The sequence below is a fragment of the Caenorhabditis elegans genome, chromosome V (genome assembly GCF_000002985.6).
Source record: "Caenorhabditis elegans chromosome V".
Classification (NCBI taxonomy): domain Eukaryota; kingdom Metazoa; phylum Nematoda; class Chromadorea; order Rhabditida; family Rhabditidae; genus Caenorhabditis; species Caenorhabditis elegans.
Genome location: NC_003283.11, coordinates 13,929,483 through 13,942,517, shown reverse-complemented (window position 1 = coordinate 13,942,517; position 13,035 = coordinate 13,929,483). Strand labels below are relative to the sequence as shown.

The following is a 13,035-nucleotide window of genomic DNA, read 5'->3' as shown; positions in this document are numbered from 1 at the left end:
TTTGATGTTTCACAATGTCTTTTCCGATTCTCACAGAACTTTGGTGCAGATCTATCTCCGAAAGCGCGTGAGTCCCCAAGAATCTTGGTGGTCTTTTAGATGATATCAAGAAAGTTATGTCCTGTTCCCACAGTGACATGACCCTACAGTATGCACAATCTCGAGAATCTTTCTAAAATATTCAAAAAAAGGTCCGAAATTATGCTATTCTCCAGTTCACACTTTTTTATTTTTTAAAAAACTCTCCGAATGGAGATAAAAGGAGGGCCCATGGGGAGACGTCAACGCAGATTTTTGCTGTACACTTCATATTTTGAAACTACAGAAATTGAAAAATGGATCAATCTAATTCTGGTGAGTTTTACTCTTAATAATTATGGTAAAAAATTTGACATAATCTTCTATTATATTTTTAGAATCTATAAATTTCGTGGCAACTTTCAGATCAAACCAACGAAGTAGCCCGAACATGTCTGGTTTGTACTATCACAGAAAATGTTCGATTCCACTTCGGTTCGACTACGTGCTTGGCTTGTGCTTCATTTTTCCGCAGGACTGTTTCTCTGAAAATTCAATATGTGTGTAAACAGTCAAATAATTGCATTGTTTCGCATGGTACGGTAACCTCAGAAAACATAAAAATGGTTTTATACAAAAGAGGGTACAATAAAAATTCTGGTGATGAATTACGCGCGAAATGTCGCTAAATGTATGGAAATAAAGTTTGTGACGTCATATAGTCATGGCGGCATTACTTGAATAACCCCATTACCACTAGTTGAAAATTTTTACTTTTTTCGAAGAACTGTCAAATTTGAATTATTCATAAGGAAAGCTTCATAAGGAACTTGAGCTGCTATCTAGTTTTAAAGTACCATTTATTTTCAGCTGTAAGAAGTGGATGCCGGTCGTGCCGTTTTCAGAATTGTCTGAAATCTGGAATGAAAACTAATAGTATGTTTTCAAATAACTTAAAATAAAATCTCAATACTTTATTTTAGTGGTTCGAGGGAAACGAGACATCAATAAAGTTCCCAAGTACATCCGAGAGTCGATGCAACAAGGAGATAACATGACTGTTCGAAGTAAGCTCTTTTACGGTTTTATAAAAATAATTATTTTCTTTGTTAGACTACACAACATCCACATTGGAAACTCTTCATGGCTTTCCAAAACAAGAAGAGTTAGAGCTACCGGTTGTCAAGGAAGATGCTCCGAACCTGTTGATAGTTTCGCCCGATCAACTTTTAGATTACTATTTAGACCTGAATGAAAAAGAGCCGCTCCCATTGAGCAAGATCCATCTCAACACGCTTGGTCAACTAAATCAACAAAACCACGTGGAATCAGAATTTATTTGTAAAAACTGCCCAGGAACTGATTTAATAAGTACAGAAGATAAAATGATATTAATTCAATACGTGAAATTTGCAAATCTTTGGCTGGACGCCTTATGGGATGAACTTCATGCGAAAGACAAACAAGACAAACAGAATTTAGTCCACTGTGGAGAATTTGCTGACTACGACAGGTTCGATTGAAATTACCTTTATATTCACAGTAGATATTTTAACATTCTCAATAATCTCACTGAATTTATAAAAAAGGGTTTAAAACCTTAAATATGAAGATCTTTTTCTTAGCGAGATTCCCAAAGCCTTTTTGAGTGCCGTTGACAATTATGAAAATTATGAAGTTAACTTATTTCGAATTTTTCAAAATAAATCTTGAAAAAGCTTGCTAGAATTATCTTCCGCTAATGAAAGAATCACGTGAAATTTATGCCTGATTACATATTACACTAATTACATACTAATTGTAAACACATATAATTAGTCTAATTACAAAACCAGAAAAATTTGGTAATATTTTACCGATTTCTAGTCAATTCAAGTATTTCAGACTCTTCTCTACATTCATTTCAAACCTTTACGAAAGCGTTGGTCAGTTTCTGTGTAATCTAAATCTTGACATTGTTGAATATTCCGCCCTCAAATCGTTTGTCATCTGGAAACTTGGAGTTGTAGATTTTAGTATAACCCTGAAAATTGTTGCCCAAGAGCACTATCTTGGAGTTTCCGCTGCATTAATCGAATATTATAAAGTAGGTGGGCAATGATTAATGTCAGTGATAAATCTAATTTTCAGACTGAAAAAAATATGGAAGAGATGGAAATTGCAGTTAGATTTGCTGATTTGACACTTTTACTCGGACCAATTTTTGTGAGTTTCAAAGCATATAATCTTAATTATCTAAAAGTGTTACAGAACAGCTACAAGGAAATGGTGAACCTTTACGAAGAGATTCGAACATTTGTTTGAAAACTCCCAATAGTTCGATAAAACATTTCAATTTTTGTACAGAATAAGTCGTAAAAAGTAATTTTTGTTCAATATACTGTAAATGAAGTTTCAAATTTTTAAAGATTCAATAACGAGATTAGCGACGCTTGCAGAAAAGTTTAGATACACAAAAAAAGAAATTGTATCTTCTAGTTTCATCGAAATAAAAACTATCGTAGCCTCAGCACTGACTTATTTTATTTTGAATTTGTTGCTTTCAACATTTTTTTCAAATACCCGAAACTACGTTTTCTATCTTATCCAAAATTAAAATAATTTTTTAAAAATTGTGTAAAATTTTCGGTTCTAGTAAATTTTAGCATTTGCCGATGACAGTATTTGGTAATTATTTGGTAAATGGTAATTTATTTTAATATTTTGCCATTTACTTTCTGAAGAATACATAAGTCTCAAACTTTGAGGTTCATACTTTCGACAATTCTCTCATTTTCGGCGATTGATAAATTGAGCAATTACCAATTTTGACATTTAAATTAAAAATTTTACCATTTTGGAAAACCGAGCGCCATTGCCCTAAATGCAAGTAGGTGCGTAAATAATAATAATAATTTATTACGCTCGCTGGGAGACGTGAAGGAATACAGAATACAAAAGTTATCGTTGTTCGCTTGAACTAGAATTGGTGCAGTCGGGCAATTGTTTTCATTCCATTAGAATGTTGTCCTTGTCCTTGCGTTGTCCTTGCGTACACTCCCCCATAGTGGGCGAGCGATTCCCGAGTGAAAATAATCACGGAATGAAAATAATCACGGAATGAAAATAATCACGGAATGAAAATAATCACGGAATTCAATAATATTTTGCGAGTCCGAATAACAACATGAAAAATACAATTTAAACAAAATCACCACTTCCCTGTAATCATTCAATTCAGCCCTTATTTTATCAGACTTCAAATTTAATTTGCTCATGTAAAACGAAAACAAATCAAAATAATACGTCGCCTGACTCTGCGTCATGAAACAATTATAAGCTAGACTCCATCTTTGGACTGCTCGGAGGCATATTTGAAGAAGCTGATCTTTGTAACGACGGTGATGGTGGAGCCATGCTAGGTTTGTGCTGATTCATGACCGCCTGAAATTGGGTCAAACCATGTCAGAGTTGCAAAATTAATCATCAACATGAAAGTTGATCTTACATTCAATGCAACACTGATCATTCAAAAAATTTACTATTAGGCCGAGCAATATGAAAATTAAATTGGGAAATCCGAAAAAACTAAATGTAAGATGGCGGGGCTTATTATTTATTTTCTGGGAAATTTGTATTGTTTCTATCGTTTAAAATGTTCGAAAACTGATTAAAAATTTAATGGTTTTTCATGGCGGTTTCAAGGCACTTACAATTGCATCTTTAAACCCGAACATCCTTCGAATTGCGTTACGGTAACGGCAAGAAAACAAGACACAGAGAAAACATCGAGTTGATGATTTGAGAGCAAAAATCCATCTCAGACTAATATTTGCGTAATTGATAATTTCTCTGAAATCCTTATTCTTTTTTAAATATCATAAATCTAATTGGTTTACTTACAAAGTATTCCTTCCAAAAACTATCTCCACAATGAAAATTAACCCGGAAGACAGAAGAAAGGAAAATTCAACAATTGACAGAATAGTCACTAGAATTGTTGTTTTTTCGTTTCTCATGTGATGAGGATTTACAGTTCTCTCGATATGCTTTTTTTTTGATTTTATAATCTCTTTGATCAAGAAAACAATAATAATTAAAATAACTGAACAAGGAAGTATTAATGTAAAAATTCCATTTGAAAGGAAAAATAATTTGGCAAATATACCATTTCCAAATGTATATAATTCAGAAATTACTAAATGGTATTGATATATTTGACTTACAGATAACGATTCACAACTGAACAAATACAATTTTCAAACCAAAACTTCCCAGTAAGTATATTTTCTTACCCCGGCTGTGGTATACATAGCCCAACTTCCTCAATATGATCTTTGTAATAATGGGAAATAGACATAATCCCACTTAAAATAAAACTGAAAAATATAAGAATCCATCCAAATCCCGGAGCTGATAGTATTTGAAATCGATTGTCATTTATTTTCTGGAGTACGATCACTCGAACCAATGCAAAAAGTACGCAAAGCCAAATTGATAAACGGGACATGTTATCACCAGTTGAGAAAACTATTCGACTGATGTAGATTTGAAATATTGAAGAAGGAAGAGGGCTGGAACATTTAATTTCTCTAATTTTTGACAACTGACAATAGACAGAATAGTCACTTTACACAAACGAGCTTAAAATTTTTTAAACTTTAAAATTTTTGAAGATTTAGATGTGATTGTCCGCAAAAAAGTTTTGAAAACTTTCATAGACTGAAAATTTAATTTTCGAAATATCTATTGTACGAAACTGGATATCGTACACCTTGTCCATTTTAACAGACCTGTAGTTAAATTGCTTTGTGTAAAAATGATTTTAAAATTGGGAGTTTTCCTACTAACTAACAATAAGAAAAATAAATGCCAGAAATTTTTCTGTTACTTCTTGGCTGTGGGCTTATATCTCATTAGTTCAAAATTTGCTTATCACACAATTACATTTCTACAAAAAACTGTCAACTATACCATTTCATCCGTGATTCCAGAAATTCTTCAAGTTTTTGTTTCAACGGAAGGAACATTAGATATAACTCTGCTATGCATACTCCAATTAACAAAACATAAATAGAAGCAGTTCGCATATATTTTCTTGTAAGAATCAATAAATGAACTATGTTAATTATAAAACTGAAGAAGCAAACCGTATATTCGTGGTCCGAAAGAAAGGAAAAGAAATAGCTGAACTCAAACATTTTTTGTATTAGTTTTAAGTGCAGTGAGTTTAACTACTTGAAGTTTGATGTCATTTTTCAATATGAAGAAGTTTGAGCATTACTGGAAAATACCTATACACTCGGCAACAAATTAGATTTCTGCTCGTGGTGAAATGTTATAGAAAGCAAGATTGAGAATGAGAAAAAAAAACGACTTACTGGTCAATGTAACTTCCAATTCCAAGAAAACAATATAATCAGAACTGGGTTGACTTTATTTTTCGGTGTCTTATTGGTTACTGAAATATGGAAAAGCTAAAAACTACAAGTTTCTAGGTTAATTGACATTAAAATGAGAACAAGAAATGATACGTCAACGTGTTTTGGTACTTTGACGCATAACCTCATAAATTTGGTAGGTAACTTTTAAAAAATAAAATAAAGCATTTTTAAAAAAGGGGTATACCAACAAAGCTCGAAACTTTTTCCTGCATATACATATGTATGTACATACATATATTACATATTGAAGGTACTCTGAACAGAGTATATCATTTTTGAATGATTTGTTTACACTGAATATAAAAAGGAACTGATTAGCTTGGATGAAAAAACTGAATACGAGAATAATCTCACCATCATAGTAGGCCTTATATATCATTATATGCCTGCCCACGTGCCTCCCTACCGCCTATCTGTGTGAGTTTTGGAGTGAAATGAGGACTCTGGAGCAATGCATATTAACGTTACTTTCCGGGAAGGATTACAGCAAAAACTTTGGTAGTTTTGTGAATTGCACTGTCGTCAGTTTCTTCACCAAAAGTTTCAATTGACTGTAGGTACATATGTAGGCGTTTCAAGACAAACTCACAGTAGACATGTTGTTTATTAATTTTTAAAATTATCAACCAGAATTTGATCAAAATCAAATAAAAATCAATTTTTGCTAGCAAAGATGCGTCATTATCAAACTGGATTTTTAAACTGATCATATGGGGCTTCCCCCATTTCCGAGAACAATTAAGGTTCATCTGTGAAGCTTATTCATTATTAATGACATAAATATAAATCAGACATATGATATATTGATGATAAGACATCACAAACCGGTTCTCTTTTGTCCCTTCAGATTTTCTATCACATATGATGTACTCTACTACTAACTCATGATCTTCGTGACGACAGTGATCTCACGAAAATCTGCTTTCAGTGTTGTGTAACTCTGCTGGTAGCAAATTCAGTGATCCATTTTCAATCAGTAATTTACTTGCAAAATTCCAAAGATTCCACTTCCTCTCTGTTCCACATTCTCAACAATTTTCTTTATTTTTCTGTCTTTGATAACACAGTGATAAGAGTAATGCATATATAGAGTTCGTATTTTTGGTTGAAAATATTAAGATGTTTCTCGAGTATTCACCTCTTGAGTGAATTTGAGACTCTTTTGGTCATTCAGATACAAACGGTTTGTTTTGAAAATCTTCTATCTTTTTATTATTGAACTGGGTTTTGAATCTTTCACGTTTTTGTTCAATATTATAATTATAATCATATTCAATAAAAACCCGGTACTTATTTAAACCTTTTCCGAAAAAAACCGTCGAAATCTTCAATAACTTTTTTTCCAGGAAGTTCACATTTCAATCCGCGTATTGCAGCTTTCACCTTTCTTGAGATTAAAACAAGTACTGTAGATTTGATAATATGATAAGATTAGATAACTCACTTCAGACTCCTTACAACACTTTACATTTTTCTATCTATCAATCAAATAAATGCCTGATATCTTTTTTATCTTTTTGTGTTCTTAACTTCTTCTTTTTACAATTTTCTTGTCATAGGGTGAGGCTAATCTGAAGTTTATTTTCCAATCTGTATTTTTTCCTCTAACTTCGAAACATCTAACTCTCGTAAGGATTTCATATATCATTAGCTTTCCGGCGTACCTGCCAACCTAAAGAAGTTCGGTGTTTTCATAGTGTAGAGTCACACATTTTTATTTCAAAATTAAAATAATCGTTCAGAATTCTGTTTAATAATGGAAAAAAGTCGTATTAATTCTACTAGTAGGAATGCAAGTAGGAAAATTAGTTTCCTTTCATGATGAATTTGAATTTTTAAACCACGTGCATTTTTAAGCTTAAAAATTGTTTCTATTAAAAAAGGTTCAGCTTAAAAATTCTCATTATAGAGCTTTCAAATTTCAGAGAAAACGTTCGTTATTCTACATCGACTGAAAATATAATTAATTATGTCCTACGGGTCTGATGTCTCCAAAAACACAAAATATGAATCCACCTAGTCAATTTTAATTTTTTCAAAATACAAAAATCCTTCCAAGATATTTCAATCTTAATCAAAATCCCAAAAAGTCACCTTAGAATCCACCTGATATTCTCACGTGACTCATCTTCAGTTATAGCCAATTATCTGTCGGAAATAGGCGGTGTCTATATAATATAAATAGTCGAGGAGGGAGAGTGTGATGATGTAGTGTATTGTGGAAAACCCACCAACGATTAACCAACAAATCGATCTTCGGTCCATCCGTCACATATTTTTTTCCTCCTACCACTCATCCCATCTGCCATGTCCATTTCATATCAACCTGTTCCAAAGTTTTTTTTGTGTCTCGCTTATTTTTGATCTCTGAATTCAACTTTTTGATTTTATATTTCCTTTGAAACTGTAATAAAAAATTTCCAAATTTCAGCTGCAAAAAAATGACAGCAGACAAAGTTGCACCTTTACCACAAAAAGGAGTGGCAGTGGCAATTCCAGACACAAAATCGAGCAACGATGACTCGAAGGGTATGGTTTAAAAACTTGTTTTCTGTTTTTTTTGTAATAAGAGGATCATCCCTATGCGTGAATTACAGTCATAACATGAGGTCTGATCACTGAAAATTAGTGATATCACCGTAATTATAACATATCGATAAACATATTGGGAATAAAAACTACTTTTTTTGAAATTCTAAGTTTTCAGATCAACCCGGATATGTTCGTTATCTGATCATGATTTCTACAATGCTCTGTCTAACTTCTCTTATGTCTAATGTCGTATGCTTCAATTTTACCGTACTCTGCATGCCAGGATCTGGAGAAACTGGAGAACTTGTCGGAAATCGAACTCATTTTGTTGGTTACACACGACAGGAAAAGACAGTTCTTCTGAGTACGGTAGCAATTGGAGCAGTATGTGGAGTATTTCCTGTTATCATTGGAATCTCTAAACTAGGACTGAAAAAAGTGTTTATGACATCTGGAGTTTTAACTGCGATCTCGACGTTTTTGATTCCAATCTTGGCTCCTCTTCACTTTCACTTGTTCATCATGCTCCGATTTGTCCAAGGACTCTCTTATGCCGCATGCTTCCCAGCAGTTGGAGCAATTACTTCTTCCTGGGCATCACTTGCTCAACAAGGACTTTTTATTGCTGCACTCACAACTTTCGGACAAACATCTTCAATTTTCTCAATGCCTGTCGCTGGAGAATTGTGCACTTCGGTGTTTGGCTGGAAATCGGTATTTTATCTCCACGCAATCATTTCATTGGTTGTGTTCACAATTTGGTTCGCACTTTTCACTGATTCTCCAGGTAAGATTTAAATTAAAAATTTAATGATACAAATTATATAAATTTTCAGAAGACAACAAGCTTGTTCGGCCTGCAGAACTTGCAGAAATTGAGTTCGGAAAATCAGAAGACGAGATCCATGAGCATTCAAACACCCCTTATTTGGAAATTCTCACAACTCCTTCAGTCTGGGGAATCTGGATTGGAGCATTCGGAGATCTTATTGCTGTTCAACTGATTCACATTTATTCCCCAGTATTCCTTCATGATGTCGGTGGTTATTCATTCGAGAAAACCGGATTCGCCGCTGCAGTTCCAGTTCTGTTCCAGTTCTTCGTCAAAATGTTCGCAGGACATTCGAGTGACAAGGTACATGGTATTTCTGAAACCACAAAACTTCGAATCTATAACACAATTGCTCTCGGAGCCAGTGCAATCTTTTTGGTGTCTCTTGGATTTGTGAAGCAAGGACAAGGAGTATTGGGATTGGTATTGATGACTTTGGCAACTGGAATGTTTGGATTCAATGGAGGAGGTTTCAGTAAGGTGAGTTCAAAAAAAAATTTTAAAAGAGTGATAAAACAAACATCTATGGTTTAGCTTTGAAACAAAATCAAGCACTTTCTGCATGAATAAATATTCGGATTAAAATTTTGAAATTCGCAGTCAAATTTGAAAATACCTACACATCTAATGAATTAAGCTCTAACTTTTAATTTCCAGTGTGCTGCTCTTGTCTCTCGCCAATACAATCACTTTGTAATGGCAATTCAACAAATTCTTGTCTGCTTGTCAATGATCGTATGTCCCATCATCGTTTCCACAATTCTACAACATGGAACTACAGCCGAATGGAGAATCGTATTCTTTGTGCATGCTGCAATTCTGCTTATTTGTAATGCCATCTTCTGCTGGCTGGCAACTGCAAAACCTGCTCCATGGACTGATAGAACTATCAAACATTCTGCTACAAAGAATACACCACTCTATCAGACAAAAGTTTAAAGAATTCTCTTCATTTTTTTTAGATAACTAGTTATCATCCATCATCTCATCAATCACTTCATATTGATAATTCATATCATTGTTTTAACACTCTCGGGTACGTCATCTTTCAATGTGTTTTGAATTTATGTTTTTACTGTAAATCTCGGAATTCTTGATGTAATTAAATTTTAAATGAATATCGAAAAGAACAATTTTCTGATATATTTAAGTGCACTTATTTGAGATAGGGCTTCCATCTAAAAGCCGAAACGTCTGCATTCCTTCCTGCATGACCTTAAAGCGGCGGCCTCCGCCTGTTTCGCGATTTTACCTACGTCTTCTGCCAAAACATGTGAACGCTGACTTAAGTTCTCAATTCAAATTTCATCGAAGTGAGTGAAAAAAAAAAATTTCATCGAATAATTTTTTATTTGGAAACGATCAAAAATATGAAATAGTTCATAGTCAAAACATTGTTTTTGATATTAAGTTCAATTAAGCCTTTGAGTCCGAACTTTGGTTCTGGAGTGAGTCACTAATTGAGCTTGAAACATCGTATGCGACTTGGTTTTCCAACGACACTTTCTCCGAAGTTGACAACTTTTCCACCAAGAAGTTTTGAGCAGCTGGGGGAAGTTGTGGGACCAACAAAGTTCAAGATCCTCCACACTTTTTTCATTTATTTTCTCGCACTGAAAAAATATATGACAAAAACAATTTATGTTACATGCTTCTATACCAGAACTCTTTCCAAATTGTGATAAATTGCCAATTCGAATGCACCGTTCTGGTCAATGTCTTTTCGCAACAAAAATTTCTCGCAGGCTCGAATCAATCGTTTCACTTCAAATTGATCTCCCATAAGCAACATTTGACTGACATTTCCTTCTGAGAATTAATTCGAGGAGTTGCGCCTTTACATAGCTTCAAATAGGAAAAATAGAATTTGAGAAAGCAAAATTCACTATGGAACTTTTTTTTGCCACAAAGTTATAACCCTTTTCCACGGCGTTTTCCGGGTGAGACCGCAAAACAGTTATTTACAAATACCAACCAGCAAGTGTTTCCGCAGTATCCCAAATTGATTCTCTCGTGTTCAGCTGTCATCATCAGAGGAATCGAGCAAAGATCTAGTTTGAACCCTTTTGGGTAGAAATCTGTAAGTCATTACTGAAAAACTGTTGAAATTGTTTGAAAACTAACTTTTCATCCGTTTTGATTGTTCATTATTGTATATCGAAAACATAGCGATGCTAAATAAAGAAATAATATTTTTTGCATAGATTTAAATATTAAAAGTTTCCACGGAAAAAAATCGTTGAAAATCATTAAAAATTTTACGTGAAAATTTCAAGTTTCAAAGTTAATTAAATATTTGTACGCATTAAAACGAAAATGCCATTATTACACAGACTCGTGTTTAGGCGTGCGTTTCTTCTTATCTGCCTAGGTGCCTGCCTACCGTCTATTTTCTGACGTGAATTTGAAATTTTACATCGATTTGGTAAGCGTCATCAATATTTATTTAACTGAGTAAAATCAAAATAATGTGGTAGACGGTGTCACTGGTTGAATTCTCTTGATTTTAAATATTCCATACACGTTGTCTATCACAATTTTACGAACGGATGAAGTACACACAAAATAAACAAAAAAACTGGTGTAAGCCACCAAACCAGCTTGAAGATAATATATCACCCTTTGTGTAAACTTTGGTAAAGAATCAAAAAAGTCCTTTAAAAATTATTTTATTTTAATGAATCTCGGTAGCAAGTACTAACGCTGAATTGTTCTGTAGCTACGTATCCAATCTCGTATATCAAGAGAAAAATAGTTGAAGAAATTGCCTGGATGAGCAGTGTTTTCTCGTGAGTTTGACGCACATTTGGTTCTGTAATTGGAGTTTTTGTTGTTTGGGCTGTTTGCAAAACAGTTCATAAAGCTTCATGGGAGCGTCTCTTCTTGTCTGTTCGCTCGCCCTCCATGCACTCTACCGGCTCCCTTGTTAGCAATTTGTAGTCAAGTTGCTTACAATTAACATTTTGCGATATATTTTCTCATTTCATTCATTTTTCTTCACTGAAGAGAGCCGCGTCTCCAAAATATATTTATTCCCTACCTCTTGTGGTCGTATTCCGGAACCTTTTTCTTCGTTTAGAAATATGATAAATAACTCCAAAGTTTAAAAATAAACAAATCACGGGAAGGTATCTTGCGTATTCATCAAACATCAAAGTGATCTGAGAACAATTTTAAAGGTTACACGAACTTTGAAAAGTTCTAATTACAGGATGATCATCTGGATCACATTCGGACGTGTAGTCAAAATCATAGAACGAGTAGTTGTCCGCGCAGCCTCCGAAAAATGGGATAAAAAAGAGAATCAATAGAAACATCTGAAATATCGAGATGTAGTCTTATTGAAAACATGAATTTCCTTACAGCTAGACCAAGGCAATAGAGCCATAACTTTTTAGATGTGAAAGCTCTTCCAAACGGATAAATGATGCAATAAATTCGTTCGGATATCATTAAAATTGTGAGAAACATTGGATACGCGTAGATAAAATTGTCAAATAAAGTGAATGATTCTCCCAAATTTCTGTAGATCCCTAAAACCAATTTTTATGATGATAAAATAAGTTAGTTGATTTTTTTGAAATAGATGCCCGCAAAAATAAAAGGAGCCAATGTAAAAATTTTAATTTCGTATTGAACTCGTATAACTGACACATATACGTTTTCTTTTTAAGAAAAAATGGGACAATGTCACTTTGTAGTTCCACAAAACAAACACCAATGCTACAAGCAGTCATTTGATAAATATACACTACTGGAATTCGATCTAAAATAAAGTTCTTATTCGATACGCTGGGAACTATTAGCCACCTTTTTGTTTATATCTGTAGACAGACACAAGTAGCAATAATGAGAATGCGAAAGCAATAAATATCATAAGGGAAAATAAAATATAAAATAACAAAGCCATAAGACGGCTAAGACAAGATTGCTTTAGCTTGAACAGTAAGAATGACTGCAAAAATATTTTTCAAATACATCAACAAAAAAGCTACTGAAATCAAACTATCAGAATAAACCATACTTTCTGCTTTAGGGAAACATTCAAAGCATATTATTACTGTGATCAGCAAGGTTTTAGAATCGTAGCTTTCTTTTTCCGTATGTAGTTTGAAAAATGGAAATATCAATGATTCAAAAAATGATGAAGAGTCAGTATTGTTCAAGAAAGAAAATAGTTTTTAAATGTAAGCCGAATTGAGAAAAACATCACATTCAGGTAATTGAGCA

General features: G+C 33.5%; 5 protein-coding genes and 1 non-coding gene across 6 annotated transcripts; 3 read left to right on the top strand and 3 right to left on the bottom strand.

Moving 5' to 3' along the window:
- Positions 1–335: 335 nt before the first annotated feature.
- Positions 336–2,379, top strand: dpr-1 (Nuclear receptor domain-containing protein; the record flags this gene model as incomplete). The annotated part of the gene is made up of 8 exons (NM_074056.4): positions 336–354; positions 445–615; positions 889–954; positions 1,002–1,085; positions 1,132–1,531; positions 1,903–2,104; positions 2,149–2,223; positions 2,269–2,379. The coding sequence occupies 8 exons, from the start codon at positions 336–338 to the stop codon at positions 2,320–2,322; spliced, it is 1,071 nt and encodes a 356-aa protein (NP_506457.2). The 3' UTR covers positions 2,323–2,379.
- A 521-nt stretch (positions 2,380–2,900) lies between these two features.
- srw-145 (G-protein coupled receptors family 1 profile domain-containing protein) lies at positions 2,901–5,368 on the bottom strand. Its single transcript, NM_001028904.3, has 5 exons — positions 4,972–5,368; positions 4,293–4,571; positions 3,901–4,239; positions 3,711–3,849; positions 2,901–3,441 (listed from the first exon to the last, which is right to left on the bottom strand). The coding sequence occupies exons 1-5, from the start codon at positions 5,196–5,198 to the stop codon at positions 3,331–3,333; spliced, it is 1,095 nt and encodes a 364-aa protein (NP_001024075.1). The 5' UTR covers positions 5,199–5,368; the 3' UTR covers positions 2,901–3,330.
- Positions 5,369–7,743: 2,375 nt separating this feature from the next.
- On the top strand, positions 7,744–7,807 carry R10D12.19. Its single transcript, NR_069928.1, has one exon. It is a non-coding gene; the product is annotated as an Unclassified non-coding RNA R10D12.19 (non-coding RNA).
- A 65-nt stretch (positions 7,808–7,872) lies between these two features.
- Positions 7,873–9,939, top strand: R10D12.1 (Major facilitator superfamily (MFS) profile domain-containing protein). Its single transcript, NM_074055.5, has 4 exons — positions 7,873–7,970; positions 8,149–8,760; positions 8,810–9,285; positions 9,463–9,939. The coding sequence occupies exons 1-4, from the start codon at positions 7,883–7,885 to the stop codon at positions 9,742–9,744; spliced, it is 1,458 nt and encodes a 485-aa protein (NP_506456.1). The 5' UTR covers positions 7,873–7,882; the 3' UTR covers positions 9,745–9,939.
- A 415-nt stretch (positions 9,940–10,354) lies between these two features.
- On the bottom strand, positions 10,355–10,993 carry C06B3.16 (uncharacterized protein). Its single transcript, NM_001269620.3, has 3 exons — positions 10,930–10,993; positions 10,781–10,883; positions 10,355–10,650 (listed from the first exon to the last, which is right to left on the bottom strand). Exons 1-3 carry the CDS (start codon positions 10,970–10,972, stop codon positions 10,572–10,574), a joined length of 225 nt encoding a protein of 74 aa, NP_001256549.1. The 5' UTR covers positions 10,973–10,993; the 3' UTR covers positions 10,355–10,571.
- A 272-nt stretch (positions 10,994–11,265) lies between these two features.
- Positions 11,266–12,715, bottom strand: srxa-13 (Serpentine Receptor, class XA; the record flags this gene model as incomplete). The annotated part of the gene is made up of 7 exons (NM_001356751.1): positions 11,266–11,460; positions 11,508–11,617; positions 11,846–11,966; positions 12,015–12,122; positions 12,169–12,338; positions 12,458–12,571; positions 12,616–12,715. 7 exons carry the CDS (start codon positions 12,713–12,715, stop codon positions 11,266–11,268), a joined length of 918 nt encoding a protein of 305 aa, NP_001343601.1.
- Positions 12,716–13,035: the final 320 nt, after the last annotated feature.